The 26,777-nt window shown below is 46.3% G+C and overlaps 1 protein-coding gene across 1 annotated transcript in view; it reads left to right on the top strand.

Annotated features, from left to right (window-relative positions):
- Positions 1-25,127, top strand: part of LOC112220947 (neuronal acetylcholine receptor subunit beta-2-like) — a 29,408-nt gene extending 4,281 nt beyond the window's left edge. The window contains exons 2-5 of the mRNA XM_024382946.2: positions 16,040-16,185; positions 16,279-16,433; positions 21,006-22,020; positions 22,922-25,127. Coding sequence (XP_024238714.1) covers positions 16,040-16,185; positions 16,279-16,433; positions 21,006-22,020; positions 22,922-23,077 — 1,472 coding nt within the window. The 3' untranslated portion in view covers positions 23,078-25,127. The remainder of the gene's footprint in view (positions 1-16,039; positions 16,186-16,278; positions 16,434-21,005; positions 22,021-22,921) is intronic.
- The last annotated feature ends 1,650 nt before the right edge of the window (positions 25,128-26,777 follow it).

Here is a 26,777-nt window from a genome sequence, read left to right as displayed (position 1 = left end):
CCTTCGGTCCGACACGTTAAAGAAAAATATTTTCACCAGTGTGGGGTGAGTAGTTGCTGTCCTGATTATCTAGAAGCTCTTTTTGGTCATAAGACACTGTGACAGAAACATTATGCACAATATAATTTACGAATAACGCAAAAAAACACACACAATAGCACAATTGGTTAGGGGATCGTAAAACGGCAGCCATCTCCTCCGGCACCAGATGGTCACACCAAAAGCATATGTCTCCCAAGACTAGATACTTGGATTCTCAGGTAGGCCTAAAGAGTGGTCATCATGTCAGGTCAGGTGAGGTTGCATTGAAAAGTTGGTTTGTAACTCTTACATTTTCTTTGATAAAATGACATAAATATAAACTTTCATGACACATGGTGTCATTTTAAGGTGGGCTGGTAACACATGGTTGATATGAAGATGTAAAATGTCTAACTTCCAGTGCAGTAGGCTGCTTAATGTGTTTTTTCTAACGTGGCTAATCTTCCTCCTGCGGACGTGTAGTGAGCACCTGTAGACTAGGCACTCTGCCTGTCCTCTGAGAGCTGTCTAGGAAGACAACATAGAGTGACTGTGTCACTGTCACCTCTCGTCTCACTCTGTCTGGAAACAGCTAAATCTGACAACTGCCTCACTGGAGTTTAGCTTAATGTTCTCACTGTCTGGCACTCTATCTCAGTCTTTCTTCTGTCTAGATCTCTTGCTTTTTACCTGGCTGCTCAATGCTGGTCTGCTCAATGTTGGGCTGCTCAATTCTGGTCTGCTCAATGTTGGGCTGCTCAATGCTGGGGCTGCTCAATGCTGGGCTGCTCAATGCTGGGGCTGCTCAATGATGGGCTGCTCACTGCTGGGCTGCTCAATGCCCAGGAGTGCAGGAAGGGCAATCACATGCTAGCAGTCTTTAGCTTGCTGCACGCATGCAAATCAAGTCACATTTTATTTGTCACATGCGCAGAATACAACTCATGTAGACTTTACCATGAAATCTTTGCTTATGAGCCCTTCCCAACAATGCAGAGTTTAAAAATAATAATGCCAATAAAATATTAACACAAGAGGAATAAAATAAAATACACAGAATGGAGCTCTATACAGGATGTACCAGTACCAGATCAATGTGGAGCTCTATACAGGATGTACCAGTACCAGATCAATGTGGAGCTCTATACAGGATGTACCAGTACCAGATCAATGTGGAGCTCTATACAGGACGTACCAGTACCAGATCAATGTGGAGCTCTATACAGGATGTACCAGTACCAGATCAATGTGGAGCTCTATATAGGACGTACCAGTACCAGATCAATGTACAGAGGTACGAGATATTTGAGGTAGACATGTACTTGAAGGGTCAAGTGACTAGGCACCACGATAGAAAATAATAAGAGTAAAATAAAGAACAGAGTAGCAGCAGCAAATTATGAGTGTAGAAGTGTGTGTGTGAGAGTGTGCGTATGTGTGTGTTTGTGTTGTGTCAGTATGCATATGTGTGTTAAGTGTCTGTGTGCATATGTAGTGTACATTATGTGAATGTGTGTGGGTTTTGAGTGGGAGTGTCAATGTAGTGTGCATAGGGTAAGCGCAAGATAGTCAGCAGAGCTACTTTGGGTAGCATTAATTGACTATTTAGCAGTCTGCATCCCCACAACCCCCCACCCTCCCCCACATCCCGCCGGGCTATGGAAATCAGCTCTCTTTTGTGTTAAAAACATAGTTTGTGGGCCTTTGGAGCTGCGTAAGGCTTTTACGTTTTGTTGTGTGTTTGTTCTATTATGTGTGGCTGTTATTATGTTGATGTTTTCCACTTGACAAAGTCTACAGTGTAGACGTGCGTACTCACTGACAGGCAATGCTAGTGATTCAAATTAACATTGTAGGTGTCCTACAGTATCACTTGTTTGAATGTGTTATTTTTTAAAAGAGAATCGTTAGTGCATCACTGTGGTCTTGATCCCGTCCATTCCTGAGGTGATATTTTAAATATTTCAGAAACACTGTTTAGGAAAGAGTTGGCACAATACCTCAACGAATAATCTGGAGACCATATTCAGAAAGCAGAAGAAAATGCGATAGAGTGATCGAGAGGGAGAAAAAGGGGAGAGAGAGAGAGATAGAAAGTGAGAGATTATACTCTTTTCAGACAGAATATTTGGTATATTACCAGTAAAAAATATAATTCAATGTTTACATGACCTCCTTTCAAACAGCCCCTTATTTACATATCCGTGGGAAACTGGAAAATTGGGAGGGGTTGGGGGGTGTTGTTAAACCATGGGAGCTGTATTCATTTAAAAGGAGGGATGTGTTAAATATTGGAGGTATTCATGAATTTACCTGCAAAAAAGTAGTGAACCAGTCACACAGACCCGATACCTGTATTGTGGTTACAGGGTCTGTGAAAATGCAGGAATCATGACCAGGTCTTTAGGTGGCTTTTAATTTACAATGTTTTTTTTTTTTTACCGCCTACCCCTTTAAGATACACCAAAATGCTGGTATAAAAAAAGCAGGCATTGTAAATTATTGGGATTTTGGTCTCTTTGTGAAAGGGATAGACAGAAAGATAGAGAGAGAAAGAGAGAAAAGGAAAGAGAGAGAGACGTCGAGGGGTCTCTTATCTAGATGACGTTCTGTGAGAGCCAGCAGCAGGAGTTGAATCAGTTGGTTTTAGAAACCAGGCTCCGCTCCCTCTCCTGCTCCAGGCCACATTGGTTGATGTGAGAATGACACACAGGGAGAAGAGAACAGGAGAAAACCAGTCTCCCTCTCCTGCCTTCGCTCCGCTCGACCTGCACTTGTAACCTGTTACTGTCGCTGGAGAGGAGAGCGGAGCAGGGGAGGGAAAGGGAAGAGGAGAGGAAGGGAAGAGAAGAGATGTGGGAGGAGAGTAAGGGAAGGGAGGGGGAGTAGAGGAGAGGAGAGCAGAGGAAGGCAATGGAGGAGTGGAAAGGGGAGAAGAGAGCAAGGGAATAAAGGAGATGGGGGATGAGAGAGCAAAGGAAGAGAGGAGAGGAGGACAAAAGGGGAGAGGAGAGGGGGAGGAGAGCAAGGGAAGAGAAGAGAGAGAGGAGGGGGGGGTGAGGGGAAGAGAGGAGATGAGTAGGCTGGAGGAGGGCTGGGTATAGTTATTCTCAGCGTGGGAGTGTAATGTCGCCTGCAACACAAGTGCTACTGTCACAGCTGAGACTGGGAGCACACGCACACACACACACACACACACACACACACACACACACACACACACACACACACACACACACACACACACACACACACACACACACACACACACACACACACACACACACACACACACACACACACACACACACACGCACACAAACACACACACCACCACCACCAACAACAACAGTTCTAACACAACCTACCACAGCCTAGGACAGCCAGCGCAGGAAATTTACAAACTGCATAGTTATGGCAATGATCCCAGTCAACACAATTATCACCTTCACAAGAATCATGATCAGAGCAGACAAATCACACCCACAAAACAAGGTTAACAGTCAGAGCAGCCAAATCACAATGTTAACATTCCGATCAGCCAAAACACACCCACAAAACAAGGTTAACAGTCAGAGCAGCCAAATCACAATGCTAACATTCAGATCAGCCAAAACCCACCCACAAAACAAGGTTAACAGTCAGAGCAACCAAATCACACCTACAACACAAGGTTAACAGTCAGCACAGCCAAAACACACCCACAACACAAGGTTAACAGTCAGAGAAGACAAAACACACAGCTACAGTATCTGAGCTATCATAACCAGACCAATTTACAGAATATTTATATATATATATATTGTTTGTATATTATATATACAGTACCAGTCAAAAGTTTATTTGTTTTACTATTTTCTACATTGTAGAATAATAGTGAAATCATAAAACTATGAAATAACACATATAGAATCATGTAGTAACCAAAAAAGTGTTAAACATATCAAAATCTATTTTATATTTGAGATTCTTCAAAGTAGCTACCCTTTGCCTGGATGACAGCTTTACACACTCTTGGCATTCTCTCAACCAGCTTCATGAGGTAGTCATTTCAATTAACAGGTGTGCCTTGTTAAAAGTTCATTTGTGGAATTTCTTTCCTTCTTAATGCATTTGAGCCAATCAGTTGTGTTGTGACAAGGTAGGGGTGGTACACAGAACATTGCCCTATTTGGTAAAAGACCAAGTCCACATTATGGCAAGAACAGCTCAAATAAGAGAAACGACAGTCCATCATTACTTTAAGACATAAAGGTCAGTCAATCCGGAAAAGTTTCTTAAAGTGCAGATGCAAAAACCATCAAGCGCTATGATGAAACTGGCTCTCATGAGGACCGCCACAGGAAAGGAAAACCCAGAGTTACCTCTGCTGCAGAGGACAAGTTCAATAGAGTTAACTGCGACTCAGACTGCAGGCCTCAATAAATGCTTCACAGAGTTCAACCAACAGACACATCTCAACATCAACTGTTCAGAGGAGACTGTGTGAATCAGGCCTTCATTATCACGACTCAGGATATGACCCAGACACAGACACAGGAGGTTGATGGTTAAGTTCTCAGATCATTTATTATAACACAGGGGGCAGGCAAAGGGCAGGTCGAGGACAGGCAGAGGTTCGTAACCAGGTCAGAGTCCGACAGGTGCAGGACGGCAGGTAGGCTCAAGACAGGCTGGAAACAGGAGACAAAGGGCTGTGAGACAGAGGTTGGATCCTAGACACATGAAAAGTGGGATGTGTACGGAGGGTTTGGGGCAACAGAAGACAAACAGCAGAGGGGCTAAGAATCTTGGAGATGGGGAAGGTTTACTGGACTCCACCCAGAGGGGCAGATCCCGAGTGGTCAGCCATACCCTCTGCCTGAGACTATAGCGGGGAGCAGGAGTCTGGTGGCGGCTCGCCTGTTGCCGATAACTGGAGGTGGTCTTTGGAAGGGCGGACCGGGCTCTCTTCCAGGTACGGCTACAGTGGCGGACGAACATCTGGGCCGAGGGTATGCTGACCTCTTCCTCTTGCTCAGGAAAGAGTGGAGGCTGATATCCCAAAGAACACTCGAAAGGCGAGAGACCAGTGGCCGAGCAGGGATGGGTGTTGCGAGCATATTCCACCCATAAGAGTTGCTGGCTCCAGGTGGTGGGGTTGGCGGAGACGAGGCAGCAAAGAGCCGTCTCCAAGATTGGCTCGCTCTGACTGGCCGTTGGCCTGGGGTTGACGACCCATTGAGGGTGCAGAACGCATTCCAGAACTGGGACAAGAACTGAGGACCGTGATCAGAGACCATGTCCACTGGAAGACGTGCTGCACCATGAGCTGGGCCGACTACTTGGCTGAGGGTAACTTGGGAAGGGGAATGAAATGGGCGACCTTGGAAAACCTATCTACCACCGTAAGGATAGTGGTGTTGCCATCTGATGGAGGGAGACCTGTGATGAAGTCCAGGGATATATGGGACCTGGGGTGGTGAGGGACAAAGAGTAGTTGAAGGAAGCCAGCCGGAGCTTGCTGCGGGGTAGAATTCTGAGCACACACAGTGCAGGCGGCAACAAACGCGGAGACATCAGGAACCATGGTGTACCACCAGGATGGCAGGCCAGTCTGGAGGAATGAGACCATTTCAGGATTGGGGAATGAGTCCGGGACAAACATTGGGTTAGCCGGGCACTCCCCAGGGTCCAGATGAGAATGCTGTGCCTCACGGACCTGGTTCTCTATACCCCAGTTGAGTGCAGCCGCAAGACAAGAGATAGGGAGGATGGACTCGGGGTCCGACGGTGTAGCAGCGGGGCTATAGAGGTGTGAGAGCGCATCTGGCTTCACCTTCTTGGACCCCGGGTGGTAGGAGATGGTAAAGTTGAACCGAGTGAATAGCAGGTCCCATCGAGCTTGCCTAGAGTTGAGGTACTTGGCAGTGCAGAGACATTCCAGGTTTTTGTGATCAGACCACACTATGAATGGATGTTCTACCCCCTCTAACCAGTGCCTCCACTCCTTCAACACCATCTTCACTGCGAGTAGTTCTCGATTGCCCATGTAGTAGTTCCTCTCAGCGGGGTTAAGACAATTGGGAAAGGAAAGCGAAGGGATGCAGCCTTTGGTCCTGGGAAGAACGCTGGGACAGGATGGACCCAACTCAGATGCCCGAGGTGTGGACTTCCACCATAAACTGACGGGTCCAGATGGATTAAGATAGAAGCTGTAGTGAACTGATTCTTGAGGTGCGAGAATGCCCGGTCAGCTGCTGGAGACCAAGTGAATGGAACCTTGGGAGAGGTGAGTGCTGAGAGGGGGGAAGCTTGGGTGCTGTAACCCCGAATGAAGTGGCGGTAGAAATGAGCAAACCCCAGGAAACGTTGAAGCTGCAACTCTGGATGTGGGTTGAGGCCAATTTACCTCCGCTCTCACCTTGTCAGAGTCCATCGGAATATTTCCAGCAGCATTGACGTACCCTAGGAAGAAGATGGTGGAGCGATGGAATTCACCATTTTCTGCTTTAACAAAAAGCTGGAGACGTTGAATGATCTGTCGGACGTGAAGGACGTGTTCTTGAGCTGACTGGGAAAAAACGAGGATGTCGTCAAGGTAGACAAACACAAACCATTTCAACATGTCACGGAGCACACGTTGACCAGGGCCCGGAACACTGCGGGAGTGTTGGTCAGTCCAAATGGCATAACAAGGTACTTGTCGTGCCCGCTAGCCGTGTTAAAAAATGTTTTTATCATTTGTCTCCTTCCCATATCCGAACCAGATGGTAGGCAGTCCAACTTTGAGAAGATCGTCGTCCCCTGGAGAGGCTCGAAAGCCGAGGAGATGAGTGGCACTGTGACAAAACTGCACATTTTAAAGTGGCCTTTTATTGTCCCCAGCAGAAGGTGAACCTGTGTAATGATCATGCTGTTTATTCAGCTTCTTGATATGCCACACCTGTCACGTGGATGGATTCTCTTGGCAAATGAGTCTCACTAACAGGAATGTAAACACATAAGCTTTTTGGGATCTTTTAATTCAGCTCATGGAACATGGGACCGACACTTTACATGTTGCGTTTATATTTCTGTTCAGTAAAAATAGAGAGATGTCAATATATGGCTCTGGTCATAACTAAGACATAGGGTGCTGCTGCAGTACGTAGCTAAACCAGTTGAATGCTGGGAGATATAGGGGCAGGGAAGAGGCAGACGCAGCGGTAGTAGTTGGCCATGACAAGGCAAGGCCACCATACTGTAGATGGTGGGTCATTAAATAATTTACTGACTGGATACTTCTGCCCGTGAAGAAGTAGAATATGTGTTGGATGGTGTCTTTTCCCATAAGAAACCAAAATATGTTGCTCTGAGCATTTGTCTGAAGTCTAATCAAGTGTGTTTGTGCATTGTGGAAGAGACTGTTGTTGTTCCCGGTTGGAAATAAAAGCGTCAGAGTATAACCTTTGATTTTGTTTCATACTTTCTGCATGTGAGATGATGCTGTTTTTTAAAATTTGAGATCAGATTAATTATTGAAGCAGTTAGAGTGCAGTGGGTGGGAGGAAGAGGATGAAGAGGTGGAGAGGGATATTATGCATTGGTCTGAAACAAAGTCCTCATGCTCTTTGTCTGTCTCTGTTTCTGCTCTGCCATGCCTCTGCCTCTCAAAATGAAGACCTACAGTGTAAATCTTACATACTCCCACTTCTGTCAATCATTTTGTAAGCCAGTAGATCTTTGAAGTAGAGTCAAGAGCGCCCATAGGATTATAAGAATGATCAGTGTTAGAGAGCAGTGTGTCCTGTTCTGGGTTAAAGGGCTGTGTGTCCTGTTCTGGGTAAGAGATCTGTGTGTCCTGTTCTGTGTTAGAGAGCTGTGTGTTCTGTTCTGGGTTAGAGGGCTGTGTGTCCTGTTCTGGGTTATTGGGCTGTGTGTCCTGATCTTGGTTAGAAAGCTGTGTGTCCTGTTCTGGGTTAGAGAGCTGTGTGTCCTGTTATGGGTTAGAGAGCTGTGTGTCCTATTCTGGGTTAGAGAGCTGTGTGTCCTGTTCTGGGTTAGAGAGCTGTGTGTCCTGTTCTGGGTTAGAGAGCTGTGTGTCCTGTTCTGGGTTAGAGAGCTGTGTGTCCTGTTCTGGGTTAGAGAGCTGTGTGTCCTGTTTAGAGGTACAGACCTATATGTGTGTAAGAGTCAAGGATTTGATGTGTGGTCTGGATGAGAGGTGGGCTGCATCACAAATGGCACCTGATCGATTCCTATAGGCCCTGGTCAAAAGTAGTGCACTATATAGGGAATAGGGTGCCACTTTGGGAAGTAATAGTGGTGCCAGTCTCAGTGAGTGGGGGTTCATCAGTGGGGCATCTGAGGTGCCTGACCTTCAGGTGACATTCTTCCTGAGAATCGCTAACCAGCCAGACAACTTACTTCACTCCTTGAAGGTCTATATTATGTATGTTACTAACCACCACCACTCACTTCTTCTCTAAATGGACAAAAGGTTAACATGTTTCTATCCTGAATGATGTTCCTGGAAAGAGACTTGGTAAACAAAGACCTGATAATGCAACTCATACCATGGTATTGTTGATGACCTGTTTCTGATTAGCTTGAAGGGCATTCTAGAGAGTGCATTATTTCCCTATAATGTACATTATATTTGCACAGCAGAATTCAATGGCTATAGTTCATTTTTGCGTGTTCTATGTTTGAACTGCTTTTGAACGTGCATTTTTACCAGGAAAGTATTCAGACCCTTTCACTTTTTCCACATTTTGTTACATTACAGCCTTATTCTAAAATGTATTAAATTGTTTGTTTCCCTCACTTAGTCCCTCGTTTGATGCACCTTTGAAAGTGATTATAGCCTCGAGCCTTCTTGGGTATGACGCTACAAGCTTGGCACACGTGTATTTGGGGAGTTTCTCCCATTCTTCCAGGCAGATCCTCTCAAGCTCTGTTAGGTTGGATGGAGAGCGTTGCTGCACAGCTATTTTCAGGTTTCTCCAGAGATGTTAGAACGAGTTCAAGTCTGGGCTCTGGCTGGGCCACTCAAGGACATTCAGAGATTTATCCTGAAGCCACTCCTGCATTGTCTTGGCTGTGTGCTTAGGGTCGTTGATCTGTTGTAAGGTGAACCTTCACCCCAGTCTGAGGTCCTGAGCACTCTGAAGCAGGTTTTCATCAAGGATCTCTCTGTACATCGCTCCTTTCATCTTTCCCTCGATCCTGACTAGTCTCCCAGTTCCTGCCGCTGAAAAACATCCCCATAGCATGATGTTTCCACCACCATGCTTTACCGTATGGCGCTGTTTCATCAGACCAGAGAATCTTGTTTCTCATGGTCTGGGAGTCTTTAGGTTACTTTTGGCAAACTCCAAGCGGGCCGTCGTGTCCGTTTTACTGAGGAGTGGCTTCTGTCTGGCCACTACGATAAAGGCCTGATTGTTGGAGTGCTGCAGAGATGGTTATCCTTCTGGAAGGTTCTCCCATCTCCACAGAGGAACTCTAGAGCTTTGTCAGAGTGACCATCGGGTTCTTGGTCACCTCCCTGAACAAGGCCCTTCTCTGCCGATAGCTCAGTTTTGCCGGGCAGCCAGCTCTAGGAAGAGTCTTGGTGGTTCCAAATATCTTCCATTTAAGAATGATGGAGGACACTGTGTTTTTGTGGACCTTCAATGCCTCAGAAATATTCTGGTACCCTTCCCCTGATCTGTGCCTCAACACAATCCTGTCTCTGAACTCTTCGGACAATTCCTTCGACCTAATGGCTTGGTTTTTGCTCTGACACTCACTGTCAACTGTAGGACCTTATATAGACAGGCCTTTCCAAACTATGTCCAATCAATAGAATTTACTACATTTGTAGAAACAATTTAATTTAACATTTCTAAAAACCTGTTTCTATTTGTCATTATGGGGTATTGTGTGCAGATTGATGAGGATAGTTCTATATTTAATCCATTTAAGAATAAGACTGTAAACGTAGCAAAATGTGGAAAACGTCAAGGGGTCTGAATACTTTCTGATAGCACTGTATAGGCTACTAACACCATTGCCTTTCTGGCACTCACACTCACACTTGTCTTTTCTTAGTAGCACTGACTTTGCTGATAGCTGCTTTATTTGAGCGAAAATGTGCTTCCTATGATTGTGATATGTGTTTGTCTGTAAGTCACTCTGGATAATAATGTCTGCTACGGTGGAGGCTCTGAAAGCCATCCAGTTAACCCCTGGTGGCATCGTTTGGAGTGCATTACACGGGTGAGAACATCCTAATGGAAGGGAATGTGTGAGTGGTACAATGAGCTGATCTGAACCATGTGACTAATCCAGTTAACTGGAGATAATCATCACATCAGCTCCCTGTCATACAGCAGCCCCTGGACTGTGGGGCTTTAGACTGTGTGTGTGTGAGTAAATGTGTAGTGTGTGTATACAGTATATACATGCAGTATGTTTAAGTGATAATGCCCTCAAAGCCGGTGTTTTGGAGGATATATTGGCACGGTGTTGTTAATCTCGGGCCGGCAAACCGTGCCAATATATCCTCCAAACACCGGCTTTGAGGGCATTATCACTTTTATACAACGGGTTACCAACATATTCAAATAATGATTGACATGTTTTCATTGAAAACATTATTTGGATTAATTTATTCATACATTTTATCCTTCCACAATATATAATTCTGACACAAATCTAGAGTTGCTACCCAAGCCGGCTGGTCGTTCGTTCTATCGGTTCGGTTGCCAGAGACGCAGTCGTTAATTATTTTTGCTCTAAATCTATGGACCCATTTGGTTCGTTCTAAATGTTCCGTTGCCATGATGGCTGCAACATTCTCATCCCTTCCTTGTTAGCTATCCAACTACGGCTAACACAGTCCCTTCAACCAGTGCAGCCAGAATAACAGCAAGGTAGCTGCTTTTGTTTAAGCGTTTTTTTTCTTCGTGATTTCTTTTTTATAGATACATCCATAACAATGAGCTAATGATGCGTGATTTCCAGGACACTGTTCAGAGGAGCTAGCCAACTACACAACTAACAACAATAACTTCAAACAGAAGCTGGAACGACAGCAAATGATTCATGATTTCGACTGGTTGAGAACAGCTGCCAGCGTGTCTGTCTCATCCTGACTCCCGACACGTTCATTATGGGACATCTGGAGATCAAATGTCAATATTGAAACAATGTTGCAAATGTCGGAGAGACAGACAGCAAGGTGAATACAAATCTCCACTGTTGAAAACCAAACGCCAGTCTAAACAAAATGGGATATAAAGTCTAAATTATTTTTACAGTGGAGATCAACTTTATAAATTGCTTGGCTTGGTTGATGAGACAGTGGATTGCGCAGTCAGAGGGATCACTGAATAGGCATTTTAACTTCATAGTCTTAGCTGGTGGTAATTTGTGGAATAGACACCGGCTGGAACACGGTTTTAACTAATCAGCCTCCAGGATTAGACCCACTCGTTGTATAAGTAAGGGATAATCAACGAGGGGCTATGCGTTCTATGGAACATAGTGTATGACGTGTAAGGTGTGTTCTGCAACGCGTTAGCAGAGGGGAACAAGCCTTCCATTAATTGCTTTATTTTCCAGAGAACACATAGAGCCATGAGTTGATTATCCCTTTTATACCATGCCTATAACATATTTGCCGCTAGAAATGTATTCATTTTCCAGTATAAATGTGACAACATCCACTGAAGTAGCTACTAGCTAGAGATAGCCACAGTAGCTGCCTTGGTAACCAAACAAACAGACGTACTATTTTAGCTAACCAAACTATCATTCTAGCTTGCTATTATGAAAATCAATAACGTTGTCAATTCGACTTTTGCTTTCAAAAGCAGCTACAAAATAGAACATATAAGAATGAACTTCATAGCCATTGAATTATACAGTGCAATTATACTGAGCTTTATAGGGAAATAATGCACGCATTAGAATTCCCTTCAAGCCAATCAAAAATGAATATTCAACAATGCCATTGTATAAGTATGTAAATACTGTATGTGTGTGTGGATGCGTGTATTGGACCGTCAGTAAAGACACAATCACATCACAACTGTTTGTCAGATCAGAGACTATATAATGTTCGTACACACCCACACATACACACACATTCTATCTGGAGAGATTTTGCACATTGCATTCTCATTGCAGCGGCAACAGGCGATGAGAACATCCCACGACCCTGCAGTCCAGATTAGAAGGACCTTCGCTCAGCACGAGATTTAAACCTCGCTCCACTAAACACTGCCCTCTCTGTGTGTGTGTGTGTGTGTCCACTAATCAACCTTTCAATTATGCTAATCAAGAAGCAGTTAGATCATAATAATCCCCATTAAAAGCAATGCACTGAGTCAACTGTGGTCTGAAAGGTCTGATGTTGGTCTGATGTGCCTCACTTGCTCTGCTACATGACAGTCCTTTATAATGGATGGCTTACACACGCTCTGTTATGCTGAGTTATGTAAATATATGCACAGTGAGGATGATACCAGGGCATGATGAATACGGCCATGGTGATATGAAATGGCAGGGTAATTGTAGAGTACAGTGTGTACTAGATAAGAGTGTTTAAAGTTCAATATAAATATAAGTGATGAGTATGAATATGAAGTAGAAGGGTTCATTTTAGTTCTATATGAATATATACTGAAACGGTTATGAGACTTTAGTATAAATAGAGAGGTGATTAGTTCTATATGAATATATACTGAAACGGGTATGAGACTTTAGTATAAATAGAGAGGTGATTAGTTCTATATGAATATATACTGAAACGGTTATGAGACTTTAGTATAAATAGAGAGGTGATTAGTTCTATATGAATATGTACTGAAACGGTTATGAGACTTTAGTATAAATAGAGAGGTGATTAGTTCTATCTGAATATGTACCGGATGTCACGCCCTGGTCTTAGTATTTTGTGTTTTCTTTATTATTTTGGTCAGGCCAGGGTGCGACATGGGTGATTATGTGTTTTTCTCTTGTCTAGGGGTTTTGTAGATTAATGGGGTTGTGTTTAGTAGCGTAGTCTAGGTAAGTCTATGGTTGCCTAGAGTGGTTCTCAATCAGAGGCAGGTGTTTATCGTTGTCTCTGATTGGGAACCATATTTAGGCAGCCATATTCTTTGAGTGTTTCGTGGGTGATTGTTCCTGTCTCTGTGTTTGTTGCACCAGATAGGGCTGTGTCGGGTTTTCACGTTTCTTGTTTTGTATATTGTTCATATTTTTCATCTTTTATTAAAGATGTATAAAGATAACCACGCTGCATTTTGGTCCTCCTCTCTTTCGACTGAAGAAAACTGTAACAGAATCACCCACCACAACAGGACCAAGCGGCGTGGTGACAGGCAGCGGCAGCAGGAGCAGCGCAAGGAGGAATGGACATGGGATGATGTGTTGGACGGTAAGGATTGCTACACTTGGGAGGAGATCCTGGCTGGAAGAGATCGCCTCCCATTGGAACAGGTGGAGGCACTTAGGAGAGCAGAGGCAGCCGGAGAGAGGAGCTGGCGATATGAGGGAACACTGTTGGCAAGGAAGCCCGAGAGTCAGCCCCAAAAATGTATTGGGGGGGCACACAGGGAGTATGGCGAAGCCAGGTAGGAGACCTGCGCCAACTTCCTGTGCTTACCGGGGGGCTAGAGAGACCGGGCAGGCACCGTGTTATGCTGTGGAGCGCACGGTGTCTCCAGTGCGGGTGCATAGCCCGGTGTGGTACATACCAGCTCCTCGTAACGGCCGGACTAGAGTGGGCATCGAGCCAAGTGTCATGAAGCCAGCTCTACGCATCTGGTCTCCAGTGCGTCTCCTTGGGCCGGCTTACATGGCACCAGCCTTGCGCACGGTGTCCCCGGTTCGCCTGCATAGCCCAGTGCGGGCTATTCCACCTCGCAGCACTGGCAGGGCGACCGGGAGCATTCAACCAGGTAAGGTTGGGCAGGCTCGGTGCTCAAGAGCTCCAGTGCGCCTGCACGGTCCGGTCTATCCAGTACCACCTCCACGCACCAGCCCTCCGGTGGCAGCTAACCACACCAGGCTTCCTGTGCGTGTCCTCGGCCCAGTACCACTAGTGCCAGCACCACGCATCAGGCCTAAAGTGCGCCTCGCCTGTCCAGCGCTGCCAGAGCCTTCCTCCTCGCCAGCGCTGCCAAATTCTCCCATATGTCATGAGCCGCCAGATTCTCCCGTCTGTCATGAGCTGCCAGAGTCTCCCGCCAGTCTACAAGGAGCCGCCAGAGCCGCCAGTCTGCAAGGAGCCGCCAGAGCCGCCAGTCTGCAAGGAGCCGCCAGAGCCGGCAGTCTGCAAGGAGCCGCCAGAGCCGCCAGTCTGCAAGGAGCCGCCAGAGCCGCCAGTCTGCAAGGAGCCGCCAGAGCCGCCAGTCTGCAAGGAGCCGCCAGTCTGCAAGGAGCCGCCAGTCTGCATGGAGCAGCCAGAGCCGCCAGTCTGCATGGAGCCGCCAGTCTGCATGGAGCAGCCAGTCAGCATGGAGCCGCCAGTCTGCCAGGATCCGCCAGTCTGCCAGGATCCGCCAGTCTGCCAGGATCCGCCAGGATCCGCCAGCCGCCGGTCTGCCAGGATCCGCCAGAGCCGCCGGTCTGCCAGGATCCGCCAGAGCCGCCGGTCTCTGCAAGGAGCCGCCAGAGCCGCCAGTCTGCAAGGAGCCGCCAGAGCCGCCAGTCTGCAAGGAGCCGCCAGAGCCGCCAGTCTGCAAGGAGCCGCCAGAGCCGCCAGTCTGCAAGGAGCCGCCAGAGTCGCCAGTCTGCAAGGAGCCGCCAGAGCCGCGAGTCAGCATGGAGCAGCCAGTCATGGATCCGCCAGTCTGCCAGGATCCGCCAGTCTGCCAGGATCCGCCAGTCTGCCAGGATCCGCCAGTCTGCCAGGATCTTCCAGAGCCGCCAGTCTGCCAGGATCTTCCAGAGCCGCCAGTCTGCCAGGATCTTCCAGAGCCGCCAGTCAGCCAGGATCCGCCATTCAGCCAGGATCCGCCATTCAGCCAGGATCCGCCAGTCAGCCAGGATCTGCCAGAGCCGCCAGTCAGCCAGGATCTGCCAGAGCCGACAGTCAGCCAGGATCTGCCAGAACCACCAGTCAGCCAGGATCTGCCAGAGCCATCAACCTGCCTGAGCTTCCTCTCAGTCCCGAGCTACCCCTCAGTCCCGAGCTACCCCTCAGTCCCGAGCTGTCCCTCAGTCCGGAGCTGCCCCTCAGTCCAGTGGGGCCCTTTGTTAGGGTTACTAGGCCAAGGTCGGCGGCGAGGGTCGCCAATCTAAGGACGCGGAGTAAGCGGACTATGTTGGAGTGGGGTCCACGTCCCGCGCCAGAGCCGCCACCGTGGACAGACGCCCACCCAGACCCTCCCTTATGGGTTTAGGTGCGCGGCCGGGGTTTTGTAGATTAATGGGGTTGTTTAGTAGAGTAGTCTAGGTAAGTCTATGGTTGCCTAGAGTGGTTCTCAGAGGCAGGTGTTTATCGTTGTCTCTGATTGGGAACCATATTTAGGCAGCCATATTCCTTGAGTGTTTCATGGGTGATTGTTCCTGTCTCTGTGTTTGTTGCACCAGATAGGGCTGTTTCGGGTTTTCATGGTTCTTGTTTTGTATATTGTTCGTATTTTTCATCTTTTATTAAAGATGTATAAAGATAACCACGCTGCATTTTGGTCCGCCTCTCTTTCACCTGAAAACTGTAACACTGGAAGGGTCATAGAGTATATTGCACACATTCCCACTGTACTGCGATGATGACATTAGGCCAGTCTGAATATGTACAATCAGGGTGTTTTTGGTTGCTCCTGTTTACGTATTTGGCTTGGAGTCCACTTTGAAAGTTCACACAGTGGTCAAAGATTAGTGCACTTGAATCGCTGAGGATCAAATGCGGCTGTGGGTCAACATGGCATGTTGTCTTGAAAGTTAGTTTAAAACTCCTTTTGGGGATGTTTTTTGTGTATGTACGCCTTTTCTGCCAGTTACATAACTGTATCCCTCTCCCTCTGTCTGTGTGTTTGTGCCTGTGTGTGTGTGTGTGTAGCTGCCTTGGGTGCGGAGATAGAGGAGCGACTGGTGACCTACCTGCTGTCTCCAGAGCGCTACAACAAACTGATTAGACCTGCTGTCAACAAGAGCCAACAGGTCACCATCCATATACAGGTGTCCCTGGCCCAGCTCATTAGTGTGGTGAGTACACACACACACACACACACACACACACACACGCACACATGCACACATTCGCTCTCATGCTTCTCTCTGTCTGTCTGCCTGTTGCAGAATGAGAGAGAACAGATCATGACCACCAACTGCTGGCTGACTCAGGTATGGAATGACTACAGGTTGATGTGGGACCCAGAGGAGTATGAGGGCATTAAGAAGGTCCGCCTCCCGTCTCAACACATCTGGCTGCCTGACATCGTCCTCTACAACAAGTGAGTGAGCTGTGTGTGTGTTTGTGTGTGTGTGTTATGTGTAAATATAAACTGGATGGTTCAAGCCTTGAATGCTGATTGACTGAAAGCCGTGGTATGTATTTGTGTGTATACCACGGGTATGACAAAACATTTATTTTACTCTTCTAATTACGTTGGTAACCAGTTTTTAAAGCAATAAGGCACCTCTGGGGTTTGTGGTATGTATATATGATGGCTAAGGGCTGTATCCAGGCACTCCGTGTTGCGTCGTGCTTAAATACCAGCCCTTAGCTGTGGTCTATTGGCCACACACCACACCCCCTCGAGCCTTATTGCTGAAATATAATCCATGTTTATATATCAGGCACTATGTGTTATAAATGTATGCAGTAAAAAGTACATACTTTTCTTTGAGACTGTAGTAAAGTAAAAGTAGTAAAAAAATATATATAGTAAAGTAGATACCCCAAAAAACTACTTAAGTAGTACATTCAAGTATTTTTACTTAAGTACTTTACACCACTGAAATACTGTATGTTGACTGTGTAAATTTCTCTGTCTGTATTCTGTCTGTACATTTGTCTATTGCTGGCAGCACTAATTCACAGGTTGCCATTTATTGACATGAATTTTGCCCTGTTGGCAGCTCTGCAGAGTGGTCCCTAGCTGGCAAAGCCACAAAGTCATAAAGTCATTGATCCCTAAGCTTAACCCTAAACGTAACCACACTGCTAACCATAAGGCATAACCCTAAACTTAACCACACTGCTAACCATAATGCATAACCCTAAACGTAACCACACTGCTAACCATAAGGCATAACCCTAAACGTAACCACACTGCTAACCATAATGCATAACCCTAAACTTAACCACACTGCTAACCATAATGCATAACCCTAAACGTAACCACACTGCTAACCATAATGCATAACCCTAACCATAATGCATAACCCTAAACTTAACCACACTGCTAACCATAATGCATAACCCTAAACGTAACCACACTGCTAACCATAATAACCCTAAACGTAACCACACTGCTAACCATAATGCATAACCCTAAACTTAACCACACTGCTGCATAACCCTAAACGTAACCACACTGCTAACCATAATGCATAACCCTAACCATAATGCATAACCCTAAACGTAACCACACTGCTAACCATAATGCATAACCCTAAACGTAACCACACTGCTAACCATAATGCATAACCCTAACCATAATGCATAACCCTAAACTTAACCACACTGCTAACCATAATGCATAACCCTAACCATAATGCATAACCCTAAACGTAACCACACTGCTAACCATAATGCATAACCCTAAACGTAACCACACTGCTAACCATAATGCATAACCCTAACCATAAATGAAGACTAAACAGCTTCTATTAGTTTTCATTCATTTTTACAATACAGCCAATTTTGATTTTGTAGCTGGCCCATCTTGCAGAAATCGCTAAATCTTATTCTTGGTATGTGTCAATGTACTTGGCAACTAATAGTGATTCTGGTTCTAATCTGAGCCTCAGCTAACCTAAGGTCTTCAGGACAGGAGGGAGGGCTAAAGTCAAGATGTGATTACTGTAATAATTTGGAGGGAGGGATCAGGAGACAGCGGTGAGGGCTTAGAGAGAGAGGGGATAGATGAGCACTGTTAAATCTGCAGAGAGGAGATTTGGATTATGAAACTCCTGTGATGTGTTTAATCAGAGGCCAAGCCAGGTCAGGTGGCTGTGTGATGTGTGTAATCAGAGGCCAGGCCAGGTCAGGTGGCTGTGTGATGTGTGTAATCAGAGGCCAAGCCAGGTCAGGTGGCTGTGTGATGTGTGTAATCAGAGGCCAGGTCAGGTGGCTGTGTGATGTGTGTAATCAGAGGCCAGGTCAGGTGGCTGTGTGATGTGTGTCAATCAGAGGCCAGGTCAGGTGGCTGTGTGATGTGTGTAATCAGAGGCCAGGTCAGGTGGCTGTGTGATGTGTTTAATCAGAGGCCAGGTCAGGTGGCTGTGTGATGTGTTTAATCAGAGGCCAGGTCAGGTGGCTGTGTGATGTGTGTAATCAGAGGCCAGGTCAGGTGGCTGTGTGATGTGTTTAATCAGAGGCCAGGTCAGGTGGCTGTGTGATGTGTTTAATCAGAGGCCAGGTCAGGTGGCTGTGTGATGTGTTTAATCAGAGGCCAGGTCAGGTGGCTGTGTGTAATCAGAGGCCAGGTCAGGTGGCTGTGTGATGTGTTTAATCAGAGGCCAGGTCAGGTGGCTGTGTGATGTGTGTAATCAGAGGCCAGGTCAGGTGGCTGTGTGATGTGTTTAATCAGAGGCCAGGTCAGGTGGCTGTGTGTATGACAGAAAGGCTCTCGCCCTCACCTGTTTCACACTCCTGGTACTCAACACCACCACCATGGGAGTTCTGTCCCGATCTAGTCTTTCTGGACTTTTATAGTGGAAATAAGGCAAATTATTTTAGTTGTGAAGAATCATGTGAAATATGGAAGTGCAATAGAATTTCTATTTGATTATATTGGGCTGACTTGTCAAAGTGTGACATGGTGAGGTTGGAACCAGGTGCAGAGAAGAGACCAGATGAGGAATCAGTGGTTAAGGATAAACATAAATACGTTACTGCGAAACAGTAGCTGCAGAATCACAGTACACTGGGGAAAAACAACCAACACTAAGTCTCAAAAACGCACGCACGCACGCACGCACGCACGCACGCACGCACTGATCGTACACGGTAAACAATTCAAGCTTCTGCAAAGGACCACAGAAACACACCTCTTTTAACAGGGACACAATCATGAAATAAGACACACCTGACTGAGTTCAATAAAAGTGCCAGGAGGAACCATGACACAAAGTGAAAATAAATTATTTCATTTTTTCATGCATGAATGTGTTTAGTTGACAAATGTTTGATTGACTATGAAGTTATTATATTTATTTGGATAAATATAATCAAGGTATAGCTGTACTGTAGTTGTTTGGGTCAGAGTCACAGCCAAACCTTTACATCTCAATGTGTTGGAAACCTGGTCTGGTCTGCGGGTTGATAGTTACAGTTGTTTGGGTATGGAGGTAGTTGTTTGGGTATAGAGCTATAGTTGTTTGGGTGTTGAGCTATAGTTGTTTGGGTGTTGAGCTATAGTTGTTTGGGTGTTGAGCTATAGTTGTTTGGGTGTTGAGCTATAGTTGTTTGGGTGTTGAGCTATAGTTGTTTGGGTATTCAGCTATAGTTGTTTGGGTATTCAGCTATAGTTGTTTGGGTGTTGAGCTATAGTTGTTTGGGTGTTGAGCTATAGTTGTTTGGGTGTTGAGCTATAGTTGTTTGGGTGTTGAGCTATAGTTGTTTGGGTGTTGAGCTATAGTTGTTTGGGTATTCAGCTATAGTTGTTTGGGTGTTGAGCTATAGTTGTTTGGGTGTTGAGCTATAGTTGTTTGAGTGTGGAAGTAGTAGTTTGGGTATAGAGCTGTAAAGAGACTTTTAACCAGCTGCATATTTCGAACAGGAGTATATTTATTACGTAGAGCAGCGTGTCTGTGTGTGTGTTTGTGCTTAGGAGCAGAGCAATGTGATGGCTGGATTCCTCCTTCCCTGCTCTATAATTGATAACACGTTTATGTATAATGTATAACACCTGCGGCCTGGTGAGAATCTAAAATCGAAATCTCAGCAGATTCATACATGTCCTGTGACAGGGGTGTCTGATGTAGTTTCCCCCATCCCTGTCCCTGGTCCCCAAGCACAACAACCCAAATGCCCAGTCAACAACACCAGCTACCATATCTTCCTCTGTCTTCTCTTCACCTAATGCTAACAGCCACCTCTCACCAATTTCTCTTCCCTGTGTGTTTATTTGTATGTATTTATCTCCTTCTTCTATGTGTTTCTCTTCTTCTTCTATGTATTTATCTCCTATGTATTTATCTCCTTCTATGTGTTTATCTCCTTCTATGTGTTTATCTCCTTCTATGTGTTTCTCTTCTTCTTCTATGTATTTATCTCCTTCTATGTATTTATCTCCTATGTGTTTATCTCCTTCTTCTATGTGTTTATCTCCTTCTATGTGTTTATCTCCTTCTATGTGTTTATCTCCTTCTATGTGTTTATCTCCTTCTATGTGTTTCTCTTCTTCTTCTATGTATTTATCTCCTTCTATGTATTTATCTCCTATGTGTTTATCTCCTTCTTCTATGTGTTTATCTCCTTCTTCTATGTGTTTATCTCCTTCTTCTATGTGTTTATCTCCTTCTTCTATGTGTTTATCTCCTTCTTCTATGTGTTTATCTCCTTCTTCTATGTGTTTATCTCCTTCTTCTATGTGTTTATCTCCTTCTTCTATGTGTTTATCTCCTTCTATGCGTTTCTCTTCTATGTGTTTCTCTTCTTCTTCTATGTATTTATCTTCTATGTATTTATCTTCTATGTATTTATCTGTGTGGTATCTCTGACTCCTCCTCTCTCTCTCCACCCATGGTGTCCTGTCTCTCAATGCCGATAGGAACTATGAGGTCTCCTTCTAATATTTATCCTATCTGTGTATGTGTGCTGGTTCTGACTCCTTTCTGTCTTGTCTTCACCTCAGTGCGGATGGGAACTATGAGGTCTCATTCTACTCCAACACTGTGGTCTCCAACAATGGAGAGGTGAACTGGCTGCCCCCCGCCATCTACAAGTCGGCCTGCAAGATCGAAGTCCGCGACTTCCCCTTCGACCAGCAGAACTGCACACTCAAGTTCCGATCCTGGACCTACGACCACACGGAGATCGACCTGATCCTGCTCAGCGACTTCGCCAGCCGCGACGACTTCAAGCCCAGCGGCGAGTGGGACATCGTGTCTCTGCCAGGACGGAAGAACGAAGACCCCTCTGACATCACCTACCTGGACATCACCTATGACTTCATCATCAAGCGCAAGCCACTGTTCTACACCATCAACCTCATCATTCCCTGTGTCCTCATCACCTCTCTGGCCATCCTGGTTTTCTACCTGCCCTCTGACTGTGGAGAGAAGATGACTCTCTGTATATCAGTCCTCCTGGCCCTCACTGTGTTCCTGCTGCTGATCTCCAAGATCGTCCCACCTACGTCTCTAGCTGTCCCTCTCATAGGGAAGTATCTGATGTTTGCCATGGTGCTGGTCACCTTCTCCATCGTCACCAGTGTCTGTGTGCTCAACGTGCACCATCGCACGCCCTCCACACACACCATGCCCCCCTGGGTCAAACGTCTCTTCCTGCACCGCCTCCCCTCCTTCCTGTTCATGCGTCGGCCGGCCAGCTCCAACATCCGAGAGAGGTTCCGCCAGAAGCACCAGCGGCCCTCCTACTCCGACCTGAAGCTGAGAGACGGGGCAGTGGCAGTGGCCCCGGCCGCGGGGGGAATGGGGGTGGCAGAGGGGTCTGGGATAGGCAGGGCCGACTCCTTCTATGTGAATGAGGAGTCGGCCAAGCGGTACGGCTGGAAGATCAGCGACCTGTCGGAGAACACAGAGTTCAGAAAGAGGATGACAGTGAAGTGTCACGCAGACGTTGAGGAGGCTGTGGACGGGGTGCGCTATGTCGCCGAGAAGATGAAGAGTGAGGACAACGATGAGGGGGTGAGTGTGTGTGTGTGTGTGTGTGTGGTGGAAGGACAGCCTTGAGATGATATGAGCAGAAACCGCATACACAACAGATACATCAAATCAAATCAAATCAAATTTATTTATATAGCCCTTCGTACATCAGCTGATACCTCAAAGTGCTGTACAGAAACCCAGCCTAAAACCCCAAACAGCAAGCAATGCAGGTGTAGAAGCTCGGTGGCTAGGAAAAACTCCCTAGAAAGGCCAAAACCTAGGAAGAAACCTAGAGAGGAACCAGGCTATGTGGGGTGGCCAGTCCTCTTCTGGCTGTGCCGGGTGGAGATTATAACAGAACATGGCCAAGATGTTCAAATGTTCATAAATGACCAGCATGGTCGAATAATAATAAGGCAGAACAGTTGAAACTGGAGCAGCAGCACAGTCAGGTGGAAGTTGAAACTAGAGCAGCAGCATGGCCAGGTGGACTGGGGACAGCAAGGAGTCATCATGTCAGGTAGTCCTGGGGCATGGTCCTAGGGCTCAGGTCAGTTGAAACTGGAACAGCAGCATGGCCAGGTGGACTGGGGACAGCAAGGAGTCATCATGTCAGGTAGTCCTGGAGCTCAGGTCCTAGGGCTCAGGTCCTCCGAGAGAGAGAAAGAAAGAGAGAAGGAGAGAATTAGAGAACGCACACTTAGATTCACACAGGACACCGAATAGGACAGGAGAAGTACTCCAGATATAACAAACTGACCCCAGCCCCCCGACACATAAACTACTGCAGCATAAATACTGGAGGCTCACATTTTCAGTTTCTTACAGTTTGTATGTCTTTTCACTCAGAGCCCTTTTAATAGTTTGGAGCCGACAGTATTGTGCTTCTATTGTCAAAATATTATTAATCGTGTATCGCTGTTTTTGTATCCTGCCACAGGTCATCGAGGACTGGAAGTATGTTGCCATGGTGATTGACCGGCTCTTCCTGTGGATATTTGTGTTTGTGTGCATTACTGGGACTTTGGGGCTGTTCATGCAGCCCCTCTTCCAGAGCTACAACACACCCACCGCAGACGACCTGGAGCAGAACTGACCTATGACCTATGACCTTTGACCCGAAACCTGACCCTGACGCCCCCCAACACCCCCATGAGGAACAACCGCCGCGAGTAAAACAGCTACTTACCAACACCTTGAAACAGAACTGTGTTATTTTGACACACTCACATACTGTACGCACACAGCACACCGGCTGCCACCACATCAACCAATGCCCCTCAACCTCCCCTCTTAACATCTTGTATGGAACAGAGCAACCCCACCAACCAATGCCCCTCAACCTCCCCTCTTAACATCTTGTATGGAACAGAGCAACCCCACCAACCCTAGAAAATGGGTCTGTTGTTTTTAATTTTATTTCTGCATTTAGTTTGAAAAGGGGAACCAATCTTTTCTGCAGAGTTCCAGAATAATTTGCTGAGCCCAAAGATCCACACACACACACGACGAGCCCGACCCTGGCCAGAAGACGAGGACAGAGCCTCCAGTCTCTGCTACAGAGAAGGACAGCTCCTCCGTGTGTCCTCGTCCAGTGAAGCACAGACGCACACGACGAGCCCGACCCTGGCCAGAAGACGAGGACAGAGCCTCCAGTCTCTGCTACAGAGAAGGACAGCTCCTCCGTGTGTCCTCGTCCAGTGAAGCACAGACACACACGACGAGCCCGACCCTGGCCAGAAGACGAGGACAGAGCCTCCAGTCTCTGCTACAGAGAAGGACAGCTCCTCCGTGTGTCCTCGTCCAGTGAAGCACACACACACAGACATAACTCTTGCCTTCAGACGAAGAGGGAGAGACGCATTTCTTTAGACAGGAATGCCAGCAGGCTTGTTGTTTTGCTGTGAAAGGGGAAGCCTTGACTGTCTCCCCTCACGCTACAGTGTGTTGACTGAGTACTACTGTACAGTATTCGGGACTGCTTCTGGCCCCAGGTGGTCAGTCACCTGATGGTCTTTCAATGCGTTAACATGAGCGTTTTTAGCCTACCGGGTTATGTGTGTAATTTTACGTTCAAAATGGTTGTTCTTATGTGTTCAAAGAGGGTGGGACCAACGGGAAGCTAGCTGTTGAGTAAATACAAAATGACCATCAAACTGTTGTCACTCACCTTTGCTTCTCTTAAAGGTACAGTACGCCGGTGTAAGAAGTGTTCATTCTCACAAGGTTTTCCAGGTAACCAGCAGCTGTACACAAACTCCATAAGCAAACCGGTCAAACTGAACAGCATTTGGCTCTGCACTAGCAATCTTCCAGGCGGTATAAACACTGCTCAGTATTTTTTCAGAAATCTTTAACCTAAGTCTGTGTTCAACTTATTTATTGTGACTGTCATATATGCACTCTGTCACTGCTATAAATGCTAGCCAAGGGAAGGCATACTGTACACATTTCAAGTGAAGAGTTTTGTTCTCATCTCATGTATTTATTTTTATCAGTGTGAAGGGGACATGTGTTTTTCTTCCGCTGGCCAGTTATGTGACCTGTTTTGGTTTGTCGTCCTGGACTGATGTATTCTGGGTAGCGGTCAGAATTACAGGAGGTAACAATGCTGATGTCATGTCAAAGAAGTCAATAAAAGGAAACAACAACGGGATGAGGTTCTAGAATGTGGTCCTGTGTGGCTCAGGAGCGTGGGTTTGATTCCCACCAATACGAAAACATCTGCATGCATGATTACGAGTTTGGCTAAAAGCGTCTGCTAAATGGCGGATATTATTCTGTTTTACATAATACATACTCCTGTTGATACTTTTCTCACCAGGGTTTTTTACACAACATTATGAATGAAGATTATCGGACCCTGCGTTGTACCCTCGTTATAAGAGCTGACTGACCATATGACAAACCATATCCTCGAGCTCTTTGTTTTTCTGAAATGAACCTCACAGATTGTTCAGTGCGCTTTGTTTCCGGATAATGTTGACTCACAGAATTAAGCAGCTTCTCCGAGCGGTTGGAGTCTTTGTTACCGTCGGACGAAAGGCAAGACGTTTCAGGAATGCGTAGCTATGGGCGGTTTTGTGTCTCGTCTGAATTGTCTGGCGCTCAGGCTAAATGTTAGTCAGTTGATGAAGAGGTCATTAGAAAGCGCTCTGAAGTCAGAACCCTTCATGTTCGGGTTAAGATGGCAGAGATGAGACGCTCTGCCTAACTCATGCTGACACACACACACACACACACACACGTGCGTGCGTGCCCACAAAATGAAAATGTGCACACGCTGGTCTGGAAGTAGCAAAATGAGGAGAGGCAGCTGGTATAACATTAGCCTTCATCAACTTGGATCTGTCTATGTTCATCTGTTCTGGAGAGGAAGTCTTAAATCATAACCTAACTTTCAGTGTTTAACATTCTAGATAACATTTGTATGTGGGCCTGTATATGTCTCTGTATGAAGTTGGTCTGGTTCCATCAACATAGCCTTTATGGTTGGGTTATGTGGATAAACAGACTGTTTGAGATACCCCACTACTCCCCATATGCATGTAGGTATGATCCATACATTAAATATAGTGACATCTACATCAACTTCCATTAACAGAGTGGGTGGGGGGGTTGTTTACATATTTTTATATATCCTTCTCCAAATATTTTAATCAGTTATTTTGTGCATTAGCTTACAGTAAGTCTGCCATTTTAAAACCTGAACCTATTCAAAACTATATATACAATATATCAGAATTTGATTAGTCAATTCAGTTCCTCGTTATCTAGTTATTTAGTGCTAGCAAACGGATGGGTTACACACACACACACACACACACACTTTATGGCCTTGAGCCTAGAGATGAGCAGACCGTGTGAGGCAGAGATGAGAGGAGTCATATCGAGTCAGATCTGAATGATGAATCTCAGTCATGAAGACTAGACGCCGTTGGCCCACTGCATCTCCAACCAACCTGACTCACTGAACTTCACAGGGCATTTCACTCTGCTCAGAGATCAATACCCCACATCTCTAGTTTCATAAACACACATGCACACACTTTATCAGGCACACTCTTATTCTATGGTACAGTATTTTATTTGGTTCTGTCCATTCTATTTGTGCAGACGTAGTTCTCTTATTTTGTCGCCAAAGTGCCCTGTCTTGAACTCTGTAAAGAGTAAGTCAGAGACACCATGATGAGCCCCCATAACCTCAGTTGCACTCTGCATCCTCTGCTAGACATGGTTGGCGAATTTATATCCACCATTCTGTCTCCAGTCGATATTTATGAAGTACATTACTGCATGTGTAACTGCTGAGTGGCTGGGACCATAGCGCATCACTCTACCTCTGCCTTCCTGCCACCTCCCATCACAGTGAGACCTGGGGAGAGAGGGAGAGAGTGATGGACCCATGGCCTCAGACACAAAGACATTTTTATTGCTGGTAAGGCTTGTTCTATTAAATCATACAGCACTCATCAAATATATATAGGGTGCTCTTTGATTTTGTGTGAGATTGAACATCTACTACTGCCAACTAGTGGCCACATCAGTCATGACATGATCCCGGAGGTGAGACTGGAGGACACTAAGAGGACACACAACACACCATGAGAGAATGAGGAGGAGAGAAGGAGGGGGAGAGAAGGAGGGGGAGAGGAGGAGGAGGAGAGAAGGAGGGGGAGAGAAGGAAGGGGAGAGAAGGAGGAGGAGGGAGGGGGAGAGGGGGAAGGAGGGGGAGAGATGGAGGGGGAGAGAGGAGGAAGGAGGAGAGAAGAAGGGGAGAGAAGGAGGAGAGAGAG

Source organism: Oncorhynchus tshawytscha, linkage group LG21 (assembly GCF_018296145.1).
Source record: "Oncorhynchus tshawytscha isolate Ot180627B linkage group LG21, Otsh_v2.0, whole genome shotgun sequence".
NCBI lineage: Eukaryota > Metazoa > Chordata > Actinopteri > Salmoniformes > Salmonidae > Oncorhynchus > Oncorhynchus tshawytscha.
The sequence above is the reverse complement of the archived record's forward strand: the minus strand, read 5'-3'. Positions and strand labels throughout refer to the sequence as shown.